At 39.3% G+C, this 22,108-nt stretch overlaps 1 protein-coding gene across 4 annotated transcripts in view; it reads right to left on the reverse strand.

Annotated features, from left to right (window-relative positions):
• gramd4a (GRAM domain containing 4a) overlaps positions 1 to 22,108 on the reverse strand; it is a 57,937-nt gene that overhangs the window by 18,130 nt on the left and 17,699 nt on the right. For 3 of the 4 annotated variants that reach the window (XM_023285535.3, XM_023285536.3, XM_035955196.2), the window contains 2 exons: positions 21,804 to 21,924; positions 1,908 to 2,028 (listed from right to left, as the gene is read on the reverse strand). In XM_023285535.3, coding sequence (XP_023141303.1) covers positions 1,908 to 2,028; positions 21,804 to 21,924 — 242 coding nt within the window. Of the gene's footprint in view, positions 1 to 1,907; positions 2,029 to 7,146; positions 7,550 to 21,803; positions 21,925 to 22,108 lie in introns of those variants that run through there. The other variant, XM_023285537.3, reaches the window with a different exon arrangement.

Raw genomic sequence — 22,108 nt, forward strand, 5'->3', positions numbered from 1 at the left:
TAATGTGCCTGTGTGAGGTCAATTCTGTCACTGTTGCAATCTCACAGCAGAGGGGTGACAAAATAATCTATGCCAGCAAAAAAACAGCACAAAAACAAAGAGTGAAAGAGGAAAGCCTACACCAAAACTAAGCACTGATTCTCTTCTAACTTCGCACATTAGCTCCATACAATGTTTTGATTCAGCTGTCACAGTAATTGTATGCAAACCTGTCAACGGGAGCTAAAGTTAAACCACAAAAATAGGTTTCATTGACATGAATAAATCTGCATAAATACAAACAAATGATGTCAAAGGAGGAAACAGCATACAGAGTGTATTTGCTTCAACAAGCTTGTTAACTTCTCATATTTAATAGTTGAACTCTATTAACCTCAAGCGGTTTCTGGGTGTCCCCCCCTCCACCTCCTGTCACATTTTTCTCATTTATCACTGCAATATAAAGTCCTGCAGCTCTATGGAAACAGAACAACCACGGCTAAAAGTAGGAAAACAAAAAGTTTTTTGTGCAATATAACACAGTATACTGGCATTGACAATACAAAAGCCAAAGAGAAAGTTGTATTTCTTTGATGAATTCTTTTACAAAAATTGAAAAACCTGGAATCGACATGTACAACATTCTACCGAATTTCCATAGGGGAAACCAATACTGGAAATATCAGTACTGTTTCTACATTCTATACATATTTTACAACTTACTTAAATTTTAATTTGTTGCCATATTTGCCTTATATCTGCTCTGTTTAAGCATTACCTGCAGTTCAGCCAAATAGTCCTTGAATCTTTGTTATGTGATTGTTGGTCACAGCTGAGTTAATCATACTCTCTCAGTTGCCCCAATTTTGTGTGCAAACTGTGAAATTTTTGCAATTTTCTAAATGACACATGTAAAATAAAGTGTATTTGATGAAATATCACAATTGTAATTTCAGATTTGGTTCATTTTCCCAGCTCAACTGCACAGCAAACAGTTCAAGAACTGCCTGAAACTTAAAAATCTAATCATTCTGTCTCTTTTTACAAATTCTTATTTTGAAAAATTGTGTAATTTTTGTGACTTTCTTTAAAGATACCATTCCTTTTGAACATGCCGGAGAGTTCTGGGCTGTAGAGGGCTTTGAAATTTCTTGGTAATGTTCAAAAAAATTTCAAAATAGTTAAAATGAGAATGTTAATCTGTTCCCCACAAACAAAGTAATTACTCTTCACTGACAGTTAACGCTTCAAGAGAAGTTGGTAATTGGGAACTTGAGTATTTGTGTTACAAGAAATGTTTACCGTCTGCTGTCCTCACATTCATTTCTCCATCTGGAAGTTGCTGTGGATTAACTGAGGAAAACTCCCAAGTCATGGTACATTACCTCACCCCATACAAACTCTTTAACTGTCTCTGACGTTCCTGAGGCCATGCTTTCTGTGCTGGTAATCACTTAGAGATCACCGGTGGAATTTCCCACTGGCAGCCAGAGAAGCATCATTTGATCACAGACACACTTAGAGCCCCACACCCTGGGTTAAGGGTGGCCCGGTGGGTGCCAAGAGACGCAAGTTTTTCCTGACACCAGCATAGCTTCTGTGTCACAGTGAGCGTTCAGAGACTCAGATTGTGGACTCGTGACTCGCTTCTGTTTTTTCTCTTTTTCCATCTCGCTCAAAACACACACACAAACACACCTCCTCGTGGAATTCCCCGCCTACCAAGCTGCTGATGCTTCTATTTATATCAGAAAACTTGGGTAGCACCAACGCTGGAACACACACACAGCAGCCAAACTGACCCATGATAAACTCTGCTGAGCCGAAATGTCACAAAGTGCAGTGTCACAGTTTCCCGCCTTTCCCTCCTGATTGCCTCCCTCATCTGCTGTTGTCCACTTGTGCATGTGACTGTCTTGTTGTCTTACCTGGTTTTGAGCACATCATTCATCTTCTGCTCCAGATCTATCCTCTTACTCCGCTCTCTCTCCAATTCCTGCCGCAGGGAGTCCACATTGGTCTCTTCCCGCAACTTCCTCAGCTCCTCCTCTGGAAAACACAACACACACACACACACTGACGATGAGTATCTTAAATTGTGTTATGAAAACAATAAGCCCCACACACACAGTCAGGGTCATGAAAAGGGCACTCTGTTAGTTTGAATGAAGGTAATTCAGATTTAATTTATGTGGAAAATTGATTCCTGCAGCGTAGATACACTACGCTTTCATTTCCAACTTCAATTACACTAAAACAGACAGCTTAATTTAGAGAATAATCTATTTATCCTCTGAACTCCAAGCTGTTTCTGTTCATTTATGACTCCTGTCTCATTTTCATTTGCTGTGAGCTTATTTTTTACTGAAATATCAAGCCCTACACCTCTATGGAAACAGCACATGCATGGTTAGACATAAAGAGAACTCAAAAACACCTATTGTGCAAATTATAATGCCATAAAGTTTCAAGAAGTTGAAAAAAATGTCCAAATAACAAAGGACAAACAGTGACTCTATATACAAGTATAACTTTTTTGATGTAGTTTTTAGTTTCCATATTTGTCTTCTCTTTACTCTGTATAAACATAGTCTGCAGTCATTAATGGCTAGTCTGTTGCACAAAGTACAGAATATTTTAAAAACATACTGTTTGTATCAGATTTTTTCAGAATCTGGTACAAACAGTACATTTTGTCAAACTTAAATGTGGCACATTGAGAAAAGTCATTTCGATGAAATATCACAATTTCAAACTTAAATTTGGTTACTTTTTCTGACAGAACAGCACATCATGGATGAGTAGTTCAAGGACTGTCAGAAAGTTGAAAATCCAGTAATAGTTTCTGTTTTATAGTTTCTAGCTCTGAGAAATTAAGTAATTCAGGTGATTTTTAAAAAGATAACATGCCTTTTAAACCTGCTAGTGAGTTTTGGGGCTCAAAGGGATAAATTACGGAAATATTAAGAATGGAATCAAATTCTAAGTCATTGAACCGAAGAGATTTTCCAATAGACACCCTTTGCTTATTGATGTATCTCACATTTCGCCTCTACCGCCATCCATATCCTTCACCTTCACCTGTCCCCCATGCTTCCTCCTTGTCAATCAACTCTTAGAATCAACTGGTCTCACGTATCAGGGTTTTCTATGCCTGGGGTGCAACATCAGCAGTGTTTCCTCTCAGTGTATTGTCCCTGACTAAAGGGACACATGAATATTGGAGGAGGAGAGGCAATGAAAGTGTGCACACGTGCAGAGGTGGTAACAATAAATCAATACTTGCATGTACTGAGGTGCTCACATAAAGATACAAAGACAGCCGGCTTTGACCCATGCACTGATAAAACCCTCCCTTAATGCACATAAATACTTACATGGACATACAGAAAGATAAAAATACCTCTGAAAGCAAGGGCGTGCACCCACTGTTAATTAAAATGTATATCACCTGCCCCCTCTAACCCACTTCTTCCTGAGACCATTACATTAGCAGCAGAGGATTCATATTACAAGAATTTAGCTGCTCATTTTTTCTTTCTCATCACCTAATCTCATATCTCACCCCTGTCCTTTCTCTTTTCCCATTAATGCTAATAAAACATTCATTGCCAGAACCTCCTGCAGCTACAGCATCGACTACAGCCCTGGGTGCTCATCCTGAGAGAGGCCATATACTTTATCTGCACATCCAGTATTATATATCTGCCTGATTCTGCTCTTGCATTTCTGGTTAGGAAAGAGCAGCTCAGGGTTGTTTGGTTCTCATTGAAGTCTTGGTTTCAAAACCTTTAAGAAAAACAGACACTATGATTCTTTCCCCACTTACTTAGTCTATGTAATATGACTCCCCTAGCCTGCTAGGAAAATTTGCTTGCATCTCTTTCCCCATCTCCTGACACGAGAATGTGTTTATAGTACAGTATGTACATAAGTTAACAAGACAGAAAGAGTGATTGCAGGTGTGTCTGTAGGTGTACTGAGCAAGAGGAAGGCCAAAGGTTGCAATGGGCTAAGCAGCTTAATCCTTGCTAGGCTGCCCTGTGCCAGGAGATCCACGGTCAACTGTAAGCCCATTAAACAAATGGGTGACAGCAGCGGCAATGCACCCTGGTTGGTGTAGGTAGAATAGGATCAGGAGTTTACGCTATACTAAGGCCAAACAGCAACCGACACAGAGGATGACTTCAGCACAACATAATACTCTGTTCTTTCTGTTAAACACTGTGTTGAAGCAGGAAGAGATTGGCTCTCGATAATGACAAGACAGATAGGAATATGTTAGTGGCTAATTTATACATTATTTGTGTTTTAGGCCATTTAGATGGTGCAACAAGCGGTAACACAGACTATCAAAATTCTGCCAAACCTGTCAACAGATTTAACAGATGTGAAGTACCTAAGTATTAATTCTGTGTAATTAATGAAATTAAAGAGCCCATATTATGCTCATTTACAGGTTCATAATTCGATCTTTTGGGTCTACTACAAGTATATTTACATGCCTTCTGTTTGAAAACTCTGCTCTGATTGGTGAACTAACCCAACAAAAGGAAAGTAAAGTTGGTTATGTACTGTAACCCGAGGTTGTATGAGTACACACCAGCTGTCGGCTACTATCATCTGGAGACATTGAGACGTTGTAGAGTAAGCAAATGCGACTCTAGTGAGGAAATACTGATGGACTGGGAGGCAGCTGCTCATTCTTTATTTGAGGGCATGCCAAATTAGCCACTAAGCAGGCATTATGTAAATGCGTTACATGGTGACACAGATAAGCAACAGGAGAAAAGTCTGGACTTCAAAGTGGGCGTATCAGGCAGGTAAGGAGTAGCGTTTAATGTAGAAGAAAAGAACTCCATTTGGTGAAGACTTTGTAAGTTTGTAGACTTGTTTGTTAAAAAAAGGAAGAGGCTATTAGACACTGAAGGAAACAGGTGAAATATGTGCATTTTAGCAGCAAAATGCTCCAGTATGGCAGCAACTGATGAAAGCATTAAGATAGTTGGTCACAAATCTACAACAATGAGCTGAAAGATACCACACCTCTTAAGGAAGACGAGCAGTAAAGAAAATGGTACTCAGTGGATTGAATTTTCTCTGAGTTTGTCACAGACAAGTATAATTGTCTGTTTTTTTCTGTTACTGCTAATCTGATTTGCAATTTCAGACTATTTAACTCTAATGCCAAGTTGGAGCAGTTCATTTTAAATGCACTCAGTTCCATTTGAAATGTACCTTGTTTCAATGTGCTGTAGTTTAAGGACCTTACACACATATTACTGCACCTGCCCTCCGCACTGCATATTCAAATTGTCTACCTCAGAACCAATAAACAGATCTTATCTCTTCTGCACCATGAAAACTGGTCATGCTTTCTTTTTGTACTTTTTCTATACATAACTTTTGCTGTACTGTCCTTGTATATTCCTATTTGCTCCCTCAGTATGTCTCAGTAGATGCGAGTTATGAGTGTGTCTGAATGAGGGTAGTTTGTAAACAGATTAATCATTGCACTGAGTAGTGGCTGCAAACTAAGAATTTCTTTGCAGTGATAATTTGTTTATTGCTGCATACAACAATAAAGCATTTAAATCCTTGCTATGTGACCGAATGATAGTAATAATGTTCTGTAATGTCATGGTTAATACAGTGATTCAGTAATGCAACTGGTCTATTGTTATTTTTTTCTGCAGCTACCAACACATAATGCTTACACTCTACTGATATGCTGCTCTCACTCACTCATTGTCTTTCAAACCCGTACTCCTGTTTACCTTTTCCTTCTCCCCACAATGCCACTCCCTGCCTTTCCCCTCGTATTTCCTGCCTCCAATCTGAATTCCACTCCTTCCCTTTAAGTCGGGTTATTCCTGCATCCAAGATCCTCTATGTACGTTTCCTCTGTGTAGTTTTCTTCCTTCCACACTGGCCATTTCCGTCCTACCACCACAAAGAGAGATGCCCAATTCCAAGAGTCCATGTACTGGAACTGGGGCCACAAATGTGTGATGGAGCACAGCATGACACATTATGGTATGTGTGTAAGACAAAGAACGATAGAGTACAATCGTTTTCCTGTTCCACAGAGGCCCTCTACATCAGATAGCATGTTAATAATACTGTCAACATGCCTGTTCCGCTTCTAAAATTGGATTGCTGTCTTCTATATATACACTGCTTCATCCTAGGTTACCATACCACCGGGTCTCTTTGGCCATTATGAAGGCTAGTAACTAGACCATTTGTCTGTAACACAGACAGGGGATTACCTAAATGCCATGCCAGGAGATGTCACTTTTAATCACATTGACCTTCTCTCCTGTACAGGCTTTCCATGAAAGCTTAATTTCAATGAAGTGAAACTAAAAAACACTGATGTAAAACAACGTACACACATTATATGAGCTTATAATAAAGGTTTTGAAAACAGCAGAAAATACTGGCAATGTTGAAGGCAGTTTAGTTTCAAAATGGAATAACATAACTGATATTACAAAAATAGAAGCTAATTTCCCTCAACAGGATGATTTTTGTGATACATTCCTGTGAAAAATGGTTCAGTATCAGCATTTTTTTTTCTTTCTAGTTATTGGTTACTGAAGTAAAAAAAGACTAAACAAAATTGCAAATTGGGAAAGAGTGTGGTGTCTGGGAACTGCTGAGGTGTCACAAGAGAGCCACAACCACCACAGACTGTCAGTTGACATACTTCCTTTACAACTGCATACATTGCAAAAACAATTTCCAAAATCAGCAAGTGCAGAATGCAAGAAGAAAAGTTGGATTACATATTAAGCTAATATGAAGACCCCGGCTGGACTGCAGTTTCTATGGTCACGATGCACTACTGTAAGTGAGATTCTATTTATAGCTAGACAGGGATGAGTTATGATCAGTTCAAATTGATCATATTTGCTTATCTCTCTATGACAGATGCGAAGTAGCAAATTGAGACAAAATTGACACAGGACATAGCTATCTGTTGGCAAATATAAAAAATATGAATGTGGTGAAAAACCCCGTTTACCCTCATGAGGTTGATCAAATGGTAAACAAAAGTTTAAAGCACCAATCATAATCTTTCTTGGCTGATTACATGCGCTAGTTGTTATATTCACATTAACAATGCACTTTTATCCCTGAGTTCAAAGCTGTCAAACTTACTGAGGTTGAGGTTACTTTTATGGCTTTTGACCTTATCGACAGCTCCACTGAAAAGCAGTTCAAAGCTGTCAAAGGTGTAGTCCTCCATCCTGCACACACCCATACGTCTCTGAATTCGGCCGGTCCCTGGCACACTCCCACAGGAACGGGAAGGCAGGGTGGCTGCCTTGGCTCTTTCTTGAAATCGAGCCACGGCTGCAGGTCACGTAAGTCCGTCCGGCTTGTGTTGCCCCCTCTCCTGAGAGATGACCTTAAAACGCCTCCAAGCCCATCAATGTTGAGGTACGTGCTCCACGTTTACGTCACATCCAGAGACGAGGCAGAAATCAGGGACAGGTTCCTCTGAAATAATTTACAACCGGCAGCACAACAGAGTGTTGTGACAGGCCTCCACGCACAGAGTGATGGTCAATGGTCAGAGCTGCTGTGAGTGTGCTCGGCTGGGTAAAAAGAGAAGGAGGGCAGCAGAGGTAGGGAGAGGTGGGGCTTTGCAGGGTGGCCAGCACACTAAGAGGGCCTGGAATCTGAGATTTCTGAACACTCTGGAGCTGTCAGACGCACACACATTATGCATGTTCCTGTGTCAAAACAGGTTTACACTAGTTTGAGAATATGGCCGAGGATTTATTGTGTTTGTGGTTCGTGCCAAGTTCATATTTGTGTGCAGGAGCATGTGCGTGTGAGGATAAGCGAGTGTGCATGAGTACTGTACATGCTACGCGAGAACCGCAAATTGGTTTTCATTTAAGCAGGCAAAGTTTTTTAAGAAGGAAAAGTACTGTGTGAGTTTTTCAATCCAGGCCAGAGACAATGACTCCTTTCATGAAAGTAAGGTGGGGGAGTGTGGGGGGTTGTTCAGAGAAAGGGAGACAGAGAGGGAGGGAGGGGGAGAATCAGCTGCTTCACACTGGCCTCTCATTGTTCCCAGTGTTGTACAGTTTCTGCCACGACACTGGCTGACTTGAACAGAATGGGAGGTTGAGCTTTCTGGCATCCAGCTGATCACAGATGTCAAGACACCATTCAAGGCCCTGACCAACGAAAGAGAAAGTCGGAGCACAAAAAGCAAAAACCCAAAAACAAAACAAGCCCAACAACAAGAAGAAAAACGCCCAAATACAACTGGCAATAAGTATATGATACAATGACTTATTTTGCAATTACTTCTGTACAAGAGAGACAGAATTGTGTGTTCTTTCAGTTTCACCTTTGTTTCAAGAGACAAAGCCCTGATCACACTTGAACTATAAATACTGTCCTCGTTTTGCAAGTGTCAAGTTCACACCTTTTTTATTTTCCTAAACAAGTGCTTCTGCATAAATTACAGCACCAAATTACAAAATACTACATGTAAATGATTTATTCAGAGACTTCCTTTATTATATATTCAAAAGTCTCATTCCAATATGCAATGTATTTGGAGGTACCTTCAGGTTGAGCTAGATAAATCTGATCTGTAGCTTTCTTAAATTCTTGCTCCTCTTAGTGGCCTCCTTCCACTCTGGCCTTGGTATCTCAGGATGACCTAGATTTCACTCACTTGGTCTCACTTTTTCCTCCCCCCCTCTCCGTCTGCGACATTAGAGTGACCTCATGACTAAATCTCAAACTTCACAGTTCTCCCTGTAACATCAAAACGACGACACTTTGCTTCTTGTGTCATGCAGCCTCCACTGAACTCTTGTTCACATGGAAGCAAGCCAGACTCCTAGTCAGGCAATGTGTGGGGAGATACAGTATGTCTATGCTAGCGAGTGTTTACGTGAAGTTTCAAATATTTATATGGCAAAAACATAAGCATGTAATGAATAATCTAGATCAACAATGTTCTATAATCCAATGTTGTGTCAGCAGGGAGGATACCATCTGCTTGTTTGGAGAACGGTAATCACATCATAGATTTCACTACCTCAGATAAATGGTCAAGACCGCAGGCTCCTCTCAACTATGGGAACCGAGTGCTTTCAGGGCAAGTGTAAGAAAAACAAATGAGATTTCCAAATAACATTTCAGGGACATAAGAACTTTTCAAACATGGAATCTGTAACATCGCTGGCTTCATGAGTTTGGTCAAGTGACGGCACTCTCATTAAATGTCTGCCAATAAAAACATCCTGACAGCTGTGATGGAGCTCAGGAGTCAACCTGAGGTGCTCTGAAACGAGTGATTTAATTGTAAATTATAAACTGTGACTGTGTGTGTGACAGCACATCGGTTTGAGGTGAGGAAAAGTACACTGTGTGACTTGCTATTCCTGAACTGTATTGATCCTGTTTCCATGTCGCAGATAATGCAACTAAATAATGAAGTTACTGCTGCTGTTGTCCTGTTGCTTAATGTGTACAAATGCATGCAGCTCTCTCTCTCTTTAAGATGCTCACATGGATCCTGCTGCTGTTTGATGCAATATAAACTTACAAGAAAGACTCAACAAACTGAACATCTGCTACTGTTAACTTTCTGTCAAAGCAAAAAAGAAAATGATGGATTATACTAATTACTGGTAAGTTCATGTATTTGAGCTGTAAGTCTCTGCTGTCATCATAGCAAAGTTTTATTTATACAAAATTTTATTTTGTATGCTAGTAAATGTTAAAATGTAGAGCAAAGTAAACAAGTAAAGTGCTGTGTGATTTTGGATTTTAAATTGTGCCTTTTGCACTTTCTGTGATGTTTTTGGACCAAAATCAGTGATGAAAAGCTTCCCAAAATCACTTCACATAACTCAAAGCAACATTGTGCCTTTACAATAATGTGATAAATGCCGTTCACTCTTGTACCATGTCAAAACATTGCAATGTTGCAATCACGACTTTTCAGAAAAGTGACCATGGTGCTCATTCAGACATGAAGCCGACATATTCAGTTGCTAACGAAAAGGAATGCGTGCCTGAAACTTGCATCAAAAAAGCTTTATATCTTCTGTTAATAGATGGTGGTTGTCATTCAGCCATTGGTTTTTATCAATACACAGTTCAATGTCTCACTTTAGGTTCCTTTCAGGTCATTGATTTAATGACTAAAAACTCATCACTGTGTTTTAAAGCTGCATATTTAGACGTGTTTTCCCCGTCCTGCCTTAAAATGGCTATGATGTGACTCTACAATGTTGCTTACTCCAGAATATATAAATCCACGTAGAGTCTGCCTGTCTCTTTACCTACTACTCCCCACTCACAGCAGCTTGAGCTCACCAGCTCACTTACAACTCAGTTCAAACGCTGTAAAAATACTCTGCACTACAGAATGGCAAGGTGCAACATAGGTTCAAACCACAAACTGAGAAGAATTAAGAAGAAGAATGACACAGAAAATCCCACCTGCAAGCTGAAAAGATTAGGTTTGTTATGTTTGAAACCCCAGAAATTTGAACTCATGTCTTTGAGAATTTCATCAGTATGCTACAGTTTTAAGGTGGAAATGTTCAGCCATGGCACCGATTACTTATTTTGCTTATGGCATCTCTTTTTGCATATAAAAAAAAAACAAAGCAAACACCATATGCACATGGTAATGGGTGAAAAAAAAACACTTAATTTTCACCGGACAAAGTCTTTGTAAGCATTCTGACATTCTGGTTGCTGCCTTGACAAACAGCCAGTCTGTTTCCACTTTCCACTCAGTGTCTCTACTTTCCACTCAGTGTCTCTACCCACAGAGCCACCTGTTGCATTCTCACACACTATCGAATGATGACTCAACACTACTATATGCAAGCTCAAAATTAAAATGTAGGAACTGTGACACAGACTAGAGTACAGTGTGAGAAGCTATCATAAATGCGATCAATCACAGGTTTGTTTAGCATCGCACTCCTCCCCACAAACTCTCAATAACGGATAGTTATGCTTCTGAACTGTCAAGTCCAATTCTGCATCAGTGACTTTATTTCCTGTCAAACAGAGCTCACCTTTGACAGAAAAGACTGTCTCCCTAACAGACACTGTGAAATATGTCTTCATTATCATGCAGCCTGTACTGTAGCTGCCTATTTAGAAAGAAGAATGAATCACCACCACAGTAAGAGTAATGAGTCCTGCAGAATGCTCATTCACTTGAATAATTATCTCAAAGGATACTAAACTAAGACTATTCAATTACTCCCATATTCATCTGTATGCCAACTCTCCAAATTAGCAATGTGCTAATTAATTACCTCTGTTCTTTTCTCATATATTGTACTGCTAAATCAATACCGTAAAAAGCTTTAAGAAAGCTGGCTTATTTCGTTTTATCTTCCAAGACAAAATATAGCACTGTGCAGCATTGGCATTATAATCTAATATATGCAGCAACTCAGACACACAGCTATTTGCAACATAAACTGCAGTCTGTAGGCTGTTACCATGGTTTGGTATGTCTTATTGCTGATACAAAATTGCAGGCAATTTTGCATCAGATGAAGTATTGTAAGGGCTGCTACAATTCAGCTTAACAGAAAAAAAAGCACTCTGAAATAAAGATTTCAGCATCAGCTAAGGCCTTTTTCTATATTTTTAATCAGCATACAAGACTACAAGAAGCAAAATCAATTTCACCCCAAAAATTGGACATTATATACTGCAAAATGCTGCCCTTATTCCTATATTAGTTGAAATAACTTCTATGTGTCATATTTACTGCTGATTGCAAAAGTTATTTCATAGAGTTTTTTGTAAACTGAGCAAACACCATCTGTCAGAGAAATGCAATTCAAAGCTTCAGGGGAAGAAAAGCTGCTAAGTGGATGTGAGTAGTTTTTATACCTCGAAGCCAGTAACAGTAGAGACATTATATTTTCAAGCTGTCCATCAGTATGTCTGTCCGCAATGTGTCCTTAACGCCTGAAAGGAGTTTCTTTAAACCTGGCGCAAATGCTCACTTAACTACTAAACGTTAAACTGATTCTGTTTTCAAAAGGTCAAAATCGCTCTGACCTCATGTCCGTTATATCCTTGTGAACACGATATATAAGGAGTACCTGGACGAAATTTCTTCAAATCTAGCCCTAACGCCCACTTGCACTCAACAATGAACTGATTGGAATTTAATGGTCAAAGGCCACAACTCTGGAATTCATGTGCTAATTATTACAGAATTTCACACATTTATCTAATTGACTAAAAATATGATGTGATTCTATATTCAAAAGGTCAGCATCATGAGACACATCCTCATCATGTTCTATCATTTTATTATTCAACACCATAGCTGAGGAACAGAAGTGGAGATTGTGATCATAATTCACATTTGGATTGGCGACACTAAATTTGGGTACCCACCTATCAAATTTCTTCAAAGTATTCAGGACAGATTTTATGAGCCTGGACAAACATGGATGTAAACAGACTTAAAAGACTGTGATTCACCATTTCTATGACAGAATTTGCCCGCCTCTCTCCTCAAAAAGTCAATCATCTGCTTTACAACAGCCAATCTAGAGCCAATTGTGCTGCTGCACTTAAGTGTGGTGCCATAAAACTGTGCAAAATGTGGCGGGAAAAAAATGCTTCACCAAACTTTTGAAACAGTTTTTATCAGCTTTAACCAGTTCTAACTCTATATATGCAGCTTTTATGTGACATTCACAACTAAAATTGCAGTTATGGCTCTTGTAGGCCCAAAATAACTGCCAGAGTGGCAAGATTTTCATGTAAACTGCGGCACTGGTTGGCAAGTGAGTCCAGCTTTTTCAGCTACAGCTTCCAAAGATCACAAAGGAACCTGCATGCTAAAATATTGGGTTAATGATAATTATGGGTAGTTGGTCGGTTTCTGTGACATTTTTGACAGTAATAAAATTAATGATGACTTGTTGTCATAGTGTCATCGCTTACTAGGACACATTATCAATTGTTTATGTCAATAAGTCAGACCTGTGCATTTCCTACTATGAGAAAAATGTCAAGAGAGTTGTGCAGAGATTTTCATCATACTCCCATTCCCACAGCACTTGCATTCCCACCCCATCAGGTGCAATAAAACTAACTCTGGAGTGAGACACCTGCCAATCAAGTGTAGCCCAAATCGACTGAAAACACCTGTGGGGGTTCACTAAAGGTGTGTTGATTCATATCTGTAAATTCCTTTTGTCTTCAACTCTTTTAAGCTCATCAGTGGTGGATAAAACACTTCCAAATGTCTTTAATACACATAGCTGAAATGTAGTTGTTTTTCCGGGTGGCTTTTCCGCAATTTTGTCAAATACTGCATGTTACTGAAGAGAAAGCACTGCATTATAGTCCCAATTCATCTATAATTCCATTAGTTTTGACTTGTGTGTTGTCTGTAGCGTTGTTGTGTGCATGCTGTGAAGTAGGGCAGCAGCTAGGACACTATCGATTAGTGAGGGACCGTAGAACACAAAGAATGGCCTGTTCCTCTGCAGTGACCTTCAATACACGACCTCACACAGAATAGCCTCACTCACACACATACCAATACACACATCTAGTCATTTCCAATTTTATGGAACCAGTGGTGGTAAAACCAATAAACTCCAGTTAAGGGAGGGCCTGTCTGGTGCACTGTGCAGTGTGAGAGTACAGCAGCACTACAACATGTACACACTTCAGCCTGCCAGAACAAGGGTGGATGTCAACAGAAAAAATATCCAGTGCATCTGTGCCTCGGTGTGATTATCCATTTGGCTTGTATGCGACACTGTGGCATGTGTTTGTGTTTTTTTTTAGTTTGCCAATGTTCAGCTCTGACGAAAAATGAGGTCTTTTCCACTGTAAAAATCTGCAACAGAAATATGACCAAGGCAAGAATAAAAAGTAGAGAAGCAAAAAAGGGGCACAAGGGCAAAGAAAGACAGACTGAATGAGTGGATGAATAATTTCAAGAGAGAACCAAGGGAAGAGAGGGAAAGGCAGCAATAAAAGCTCACCACATTAAGCCTGCTCATATAATGATATGGAGTGATTTCCACTGGTGCTACCCTCTGCCATTTTACCAGTCACAGGAGGGTCAGTTCAGCTTAGTACCGTTACCCACAGGGCAGATTCCTGCTGATGTATCCCTCTGCTTTTACATCCGTTACTATAATAATCACAGAACTATCACAGAGTTATCACTCAAGGAAACTGTGTTCTCAAAGTGCTTATCGTAAATCCTGGCATGTACAGACAGAAGCATGCAATGATTCACACTGAAAAGCAAACATGCTTGTATTTCTACACTGGACACTGCAGATATGACACGCAGTTACAACACAGTTCTGTGCCAAAATACTTGTATAATCTAAACTTCCATTGTGTTTGTGTCTTCTGTGTTTGGTGCTATAAATCTCCGGCCTTACATAGCACTGCAGAATAGTGAAGAGATGTGGAAATTACTAATGATTTAAATGCAGACACCTAGATGATTAGTATTTGAAACTGTCAATTAGAGTGTTTTGCAAAAATTACACTTAAACAAGAGTATTTTAACACATTATACATTAGTGATGTTATCTAGGGTGGTCAACATGGTAAAAATCTTCAACAACAAATTATAGGTTTTTATGCATTTAGTGTCAATGTGTATTAGGGGTATTGCATGGCAGACTTAAACCAATGCCCAATAAAAATTAATTATTTTAATAATGTGCTACCATTTTTTAGTCTTGAGCTGAACACAGCACAAGATATGGCTATATGCTATGATTGACAATTAACAATGAAGGGTAATTGCTGGAAAGTTTCTTTTAATTAAACATATGAAAACATAAATGTTGGAATTTGTGTAATTCTAAATTTTGAAACCAAGACTGTCCATTTTTCCAGAAATACACATAAGTTATTAGTCTCCCTGATTTTGAATCATTGGTATTGGCAACAAACCTGAATAAATCCCATTGGTCAACTCCTAAAACATTTCAGAATCTAGTAAATTGCAAATCTGAGAAACAGTATGTGGTAAAATTACTTCTAGAGGAACGTATGGTTTTCCAGTGCCACTTGATTGATTCTTTTTTAGATTGAAGTCTCAACTGAAGTGTAATCTTAATCCAGTATTCCTACAAAGCATTTTGCATAATGACCTAATACTAAGAAAATGATAATAATAGCTACCACTGTATAAACAGTACAAACATCATAAAAACATGACTACCATAACTGGCCTTGAACATCATTTTCAAGTCTTTGCAATATTAGCATGTATTAGTATGCTTGCAAACAATAATAACGCAATCATACAGTACCGAGAGTCATGTAGGAGTCATACAGGAACATGACTCCTGTTCAGCAGGTAATCTATCCACGTTAATGGAGACAGTGAATAAGGAGCAAGTTTTCAAAATATGAAAACAGCAAAAAAAATAAAAATAAAAGTTATCACTCAAAAGTACTTTACAAGTCAATTAAAAAAAATGTTGGTGACAGATCTCAGTCAGGAAATATCAAAACTTGGAGAAATACAATCAAATTGTCACCATATCTGAGCACCAAAAGGAGTACACGAGCAAATGTTTTTGAGTGCGATATGAGTGAGCCATCTCTCCAACTTGAGTTACTGAAACAGACCCACACAAACACAGACAATATAGATTACTGTAGTGCTCCAACTGGTCAAGGTAGAATGAGGTGAAGGCACATGGGCATTTATTCAGTGGTGAAAAAGTAAAATAAAACAGTGCTGGCCCTTTAAACTAATCTGATTAGTGTGTTGTGGAGGTGTATGTGCATTAACACAAGCATAAGAAGGGACTAGATGAGAGGGAGTAAATAAGGATAGAGTGAGAAGGACAGAAAAGGAAACTGTAGGAAACACAACAGAAGGCCATTACGCTGCATATGTGTGCGTTAGCCTTTTTCTATGTGATCTCACGTCCGGAAACTTGGTTACTAATTAACCAGTTTAGTGTCCTCGGAATAGCGCGGGTCAATCACAACAAACTGGCGAGGGAAAAGGCATGGGTCATTGTATCCACACACACATGCCATCTGGAATGGAAACTAACGGCTCCTGTGAAGGGAGGAGACAACACACTTAAGCAGTGTGTTTGTTTTAGCGTACAGCGTGGGCCCCGGCTATATTTTAGGCAGCAGAGAGAAAGACGTCAGAGTGAGAAAATAACGCCCACACCTTGGTTCACTCTGAATGTGAAAGAGATCCAAGAAGACCAAATTATTTCTTGGGTTAAATACTGATGCACAAAACCAGCAGACACTGAAAGGTCTGAAATGATGAGTCTGGGTCTCTGTGTTTTTTGCTTGTACTTCCTAACAGAGCATTCTTGACCGTTCGCCCTGGAATTGCAATTTTCATGGTAAAGGTCAAAATATTTTCTTTCTTCCACAGTGAAAGAAACGCCATCATGGATTTAAAATTGGTCTGCAATCTGAAATTAGAATAGTTAAAAAGCTAGCAGCGGTAAAGTGGAGCTCATCAATATTTTACATGCTTAGCTGATGGTCTCATCTAAAGTAGTTTCAAATTAATAAGCAGGATGCGCTGGCTGTGAGTAAACGGTGACCTCTCAAGAGTGAAATTGCTCTTTTAACCATGAGTGCTTTAGAAATGCATTTAACTTTTATTTTTCTATTGATCTGTTACCTATGTATAAAAACAGTTTACACTACAAAATGTCTAAAAATTATGAAAATTTGCAGTCTTGAATTGAAATATTCTTTAAGCGAGAACTTCAGTTTCCTCTTTTTGCAACATGTCTTTACAGTATTTTAAGTTATCAATTCTAAGAGTTTCATGAAATCAAATCTAGTTTTAAAACCAGCAGTTTTTCTACAATAGCCATTTGACATCTCTAGATAGTAATTTCATTGTTAGTGGTGGAGTTCAGGATACCTGTGCTGAACGCAAATTGCCACCATATTAGCTATTTACAGGAAACAAAGCAAATCTTGTTCTCAGGGTTTAATTTTGTCTCACTGATACCATCCTCACTGTTGAGTGTCGACTCTATGAATGCCATGTCAGGTCAGAGCCGTGCTGAGTAGCTGCAACCCTGTTATTAAGTCCCAATAAATCAGCCTTGTTAAAAATCAGGCACCACCTTCAAATGAAGAAAAATAGCCCTAATCAGCAGCCAACTACATAAATCTGCCTCATAAACTACAGTATCATTGTGGAATTCCGATTACTTACTCTAATTATGTCAGTATTTCACACTTGTTCTGTTGCCTGACTGCAGGAACAGATAAATCTGTAAATTACAACAACTACAACGGTAATTCCACTATATTAAAATACTGTATAATTGAGCACAGAGAGTAGGAGAGAAGTAAACAGCTCCTGTGTGTATTTTCTCTTCAGTTGTTCTTGCATTATGCTATGCTGCTGTGATCCAAACTCTGTAAAGTGCATAAATCACCTTTTTGGTCTGATAATCTGAAGTACTCCCTGACTTTTGAAGACTTGCTGTTTGGAAATTTTAACACTGAACCAAGTTGGCTGTCACTATCTAAAACTGTAGCGCTGACTACAGGTAAGAAACGACAGACATCATGACGCAACAATATGCAGTGGTGCTGAAGAAAAGCATTTGTTCCGCCAAACACTTCCTAACATTTCTCACAGCTTCATAATAAACGATCCACTGGCAAGTTGACCAGTCACAGGAAACACAATGTACTTGTCAACATGATTAGCACTGACAGCGATCGTTCATCAAAACTGAGACAGAGGTCTTTACCAGCATTTTTGACACCCGATCAGTCTCAAATATAACAGAGAGTAATGGAATAAGACAGAGGCCTCAGGTTGCAATGTCTGCTCCCAACAGAATACTGAGGCTTTTAGTATTTTAGTGCACTCTGTAAGCACTAATGTGGTCAAACCAACTAGGACTTCAATCTCAAGGATTTAAGTTGGACTTTGCATTTGTTTTCCTATATTGCCTATATTCTAGAAAAGTTATTACACAACACTTAAACCCATAATGTGTTGGTACAAGGACTGTTTTGTTTTATCCCGCTAATCTCATTAGCTTTACCTGATGACAAACTGTATATATAAGCTTATAAGTCTGTTTTCATCTGTTCTCAACACATGACAGAAAATGACAAATGGCCATTTGTGTAGCAAGCCGCTGTGCAAGGAATCGTATATACAGTACTCAACAGTCCGATGTTTGCTGTACCATGACAGCAGAGGAGAGAGCAAAAGGAAAACAGTAGAAATAGAATACACAATAACTAAAGGACAGGGAAGAGAGCTCAGAACTCCATTAGGTGCTAATGGATTGTCATGCTTCAGTGTTCCCCCCCAAGAACGATTACTCCGGCCAGAGATGGGATAGGAGATTGAGAGGCATGGGCGAAAGAGATAACCACAGAGTATAGAGGGATGAGGAAAAGAAAGTAATGGGAATTCAAGTGACCCTAGAGGAAACAACATTACCTCGAGGCACTACTACCCTTTCCCAATCAGCAGAAGGCAACATATATGAAGGTTTATCCCCACATAAAATGCCAAGTGGCTGCCATCTTAGGTAGAGTGACATTTCTGCTTTTAACGCTGTCACAGCTGTTTCACCTGCTTGAGTGTTTGCACGTGTTTGTCAGATTGCAGAAGAATCTCAGAAGATCACAGCGCTGTGTGTGACAGAGAGAAAGCATGAAGAGAAAGGTGAATCAAAGCATGATGACGAGGAGGAAAGGATGAATGAGAAAAAAAAAAGAAAACAGAGCTGAGGTTGATCCAGAAATGGAAGAGCAGGCAATGGCAGGCAGAATCTGAAAGAGCAGCTAAACGGGATGGAGAAATCGAGTTTGTTTTTTTTTTTTTAAAGAAAGGGAAGGTGGGAGGAAAAAAACGAGGAAGCAAGGAAAGGGCGAACAGAAAGGAAAGCTCGTCTAACTAGCATCCTGACAGGGTGACAATGAGTCCAGCCTTTTTAGCTCAGGCACAGGCATTATAGGCGAGGACATAGCCTGAGGTATTCTCTTTCACACACTCGCTCGGCCTTTCTCTCACTTTCTCTCTAACAGACTTACATAGGCAAAAAGGGAAAAGGGGGGGGCGGACACTTCACAGTCCATTACACACCACCGGACTGGCAACGTGCTGCAACGGTACAGGACAAACAGTACCCCTTATCGGATACCAGGTTAGACACGCTTGGAAATGTGTACTGGGTGAGCATCATCCAGTTGTGATTTTTAATTAGGCTGCTTTCCAAGTTTCTCCTCTGCTTCTGCACAAACCCTGCAATTTCTCCCCTAGCCGTGTTTTTTTTTCTTTGATCCATACAGATAAATCTATCACCTCCCTAAACCTCCAATTACCTCTGCAATCAGCAGTACAGTCATATTGTCAGTACTGCAAAGAACTGCAGTGCCACCCTGAAGCTACACTGAACATGTAGTGAGAGCATGTTGCAGTGTTTAGTGGATGCTGCACTGTGTAGGAGTCATAATCCTGGTACATGTTGTCAAACAGAACTCCTTGGATTTAAGCAGCAGAACTTAGTGTTGACCTTGAAAACATTTTTTTAAAGAAAAAAAACTATGTTAACCCAAGGGCCACTTTTTTTTTTCATAGCTATCAATCCCATTTCACAGGGGGAGGGAGGGGATTTGCTCAGTTGTCATAGAGTCGGTTCTGTCGTCAGCAAGTGCCCTGAATGCAAATGTGATGCAGTCAGTCAAGAAACTCAAACTAAAAATAGTTCGGCTTCCGCAACAGGACAATAATGCAAGGTGTAACTAAAAATCCAGCATTTCTGCACCACAAAATATGGAACTCTTTAAAGGATCCCCGCTGCTTAGGAAATATGAAAGGCAGAACATGTGTACTACCTAAAACTAGGGTCAAAGTTGTTGAATGGACTTAATTGAAATCATCATTATTACAGTTCTTGTAAACCTTTTTAGCAGATCATCTAACATTTCATTGCACCTACTGTGAAAAAATAGTATGTGGCAAATAATTCTTTGAATCTGGCTCTCATATATGCATCCAGTTTTCCTCATTTGCACAGGCTTGTGGTTGACAAAGTCTTGACTTTTTGTTCAGACAGCTAAGCTATGTAAGAGTCTAACTGTGATGCTTCTGGTAGCCCTTGTTGATTCAGCACAGTCTGTCCTAGCCTGACATTGTAGTGGGATCTTGATCACCTGCTCTTTGTCTTATCGGTGTATATCGTAAGCAGTGGTTAGAATTTGATCCCTGAGCAAACATGATTTTAGGAAGAACACCAAGAAAAGAAGCTTTGTAAAAAACCTCATAATGAGACAACTAAGCTTCAACTGTAGCATAACAAGTATACTGTTAATCTAATTTAGACTGACCAACCTCCCACCCCCAAAATAGCTACCAAAATCCTTTTGAACACTCTACGCTGCAGGGATATACAAGGTACAATACAAAAGTAATACATACAATGTTTTGCAGGGCTACTGGGGGTACACTGCTGCTTCATAATTCCACCTCACAGTCTGCCTCTCTGCTTTAGCATGCTAAATTGATTAACATAAGCTCGGCAGCTGCTTGCTTCCATTATGCTTCCAGTGTAATGTCAGGGTTGCTAACATACAGTTACCAAAACAGGACGTTACTGACATTATTATCACCCATATTAATGATCACATTATAAAGTTCTACAAGTTCGTTCAACATGTGTGCTGATTTTTTTTTCCCTTTTTACCACTTGGAGATGATTCTGTGAAAATGGAGTAAAGTTGTTTTTACACAGGGCAGTTTGCTGAGTTATCCTAAATTTTAATGATAAGACAAGATAAAACTCTTGAATCGAGGCATGTCATTGAATTTAACACCACCAAAAGTCATAGCAAGCAGTGGAACAAAGAACTGCTTACAGATACAGGATTAAAGCTCTACTTCAAAGATGAGTTAAGCAATACATTTTGTGGTTATGGTGAATAGCTAGTCTGTTAGAATCAAGTTGTAAACAGCAACCAAGAGCACAGAGTTATAACAACCTGACTGTCATCTGAGACTGTCAAACCACAAAGCACAGTGATATCACAAGATGCTTTCAGTTTAAAGCAGACGCATTTTTAGATGTAGAGTCAAAGATACAAGACATCACATCTGACAGGCCTTTGAATGCAACTTATAAACAAGAACTACACGTCTCTAAACTATCTCAAAAAAAGGCAAGTAAGAGTGTGGTTACTGTGACTCTGAAGAAATAAGACATCAGTGTGTGTCAGTAAGAGATTTAGTGCAGAGATTTCCATTACAGCAACAACTGAGTATAACCAAACCATCTTCTCAACTACAGGAGGTTTCCTGCTACATTTGGCACACAATCAGAAACTGTAGAAAAGGCAGAGCAGATAAGAAAGAGGCAATATCTACACAACATAAAGTTACCAGTGCAACACATTTTTACAGACACTAAATCTCACTGTGCTGCTTTCTTGTTTTTACTGCTACAAACAATCTTGCCACCTATCACCACGAGCCAAATGCCACATTTTCAGTGAGAGATTCCAAGTACTATAGGAAATCTGTAACTGAAATTAGATGTAGGCAAGGCTACCAATTGCAGGATTGCAAAATAGGAAAACAACAGCAAATAAACAGGTTTTAACACTGAAAAACAGACTTACTTCAAGCAAATGTCTGGCCATAGACCCAAAACATAATTAGAGTGTGTTTAGTAGTAGTTTATAGACATTTTACAGCTCCTAAAGAGAGTGCCTCACATCTAAATAAATGCAACTCGTCCAATTAAATTAGATTTAAAAGTATGCATACTTACGTAGGAAATGTTTCTCCAATAAGGCAATTTCCAAGTGACCTTTAACTTCATTGAGTCGATCTGACTCCGACCTCTGGAAGTCCTGAATGGCTGCAGCCATAGTGGGAGACCCCGAGCCAGCCTGTGCACACACACATTCATGCATACAACACACACACACAGATGTGCATATAACAGTACACACATACACACACATCCACACAATCATTGCAATCACAAACAGAAAAAAAGAAAAAGACAGGTTTGGTATTCGAATTCCAAGTACTTGGCACAAAATACATACAATAGCACACACGCAGGGATAT

Source organism: Amphiprion ocellaris, chromosome 21 (assembly GCF_022539595.1).
Source record: "Amphiprion ocellaris isolate individual 3 ecotype Okinawa chromosome 21, ASM2253959v1, whole genome shotgun sequence".
In the NCBI taxonomy this organism is placed as follows: domain Eukaryota; kingdom Metazoa; phylum Chordata; class Actinopteri; family Pomacentridae; genus Amphiprion; species Amphiprion ocellaris.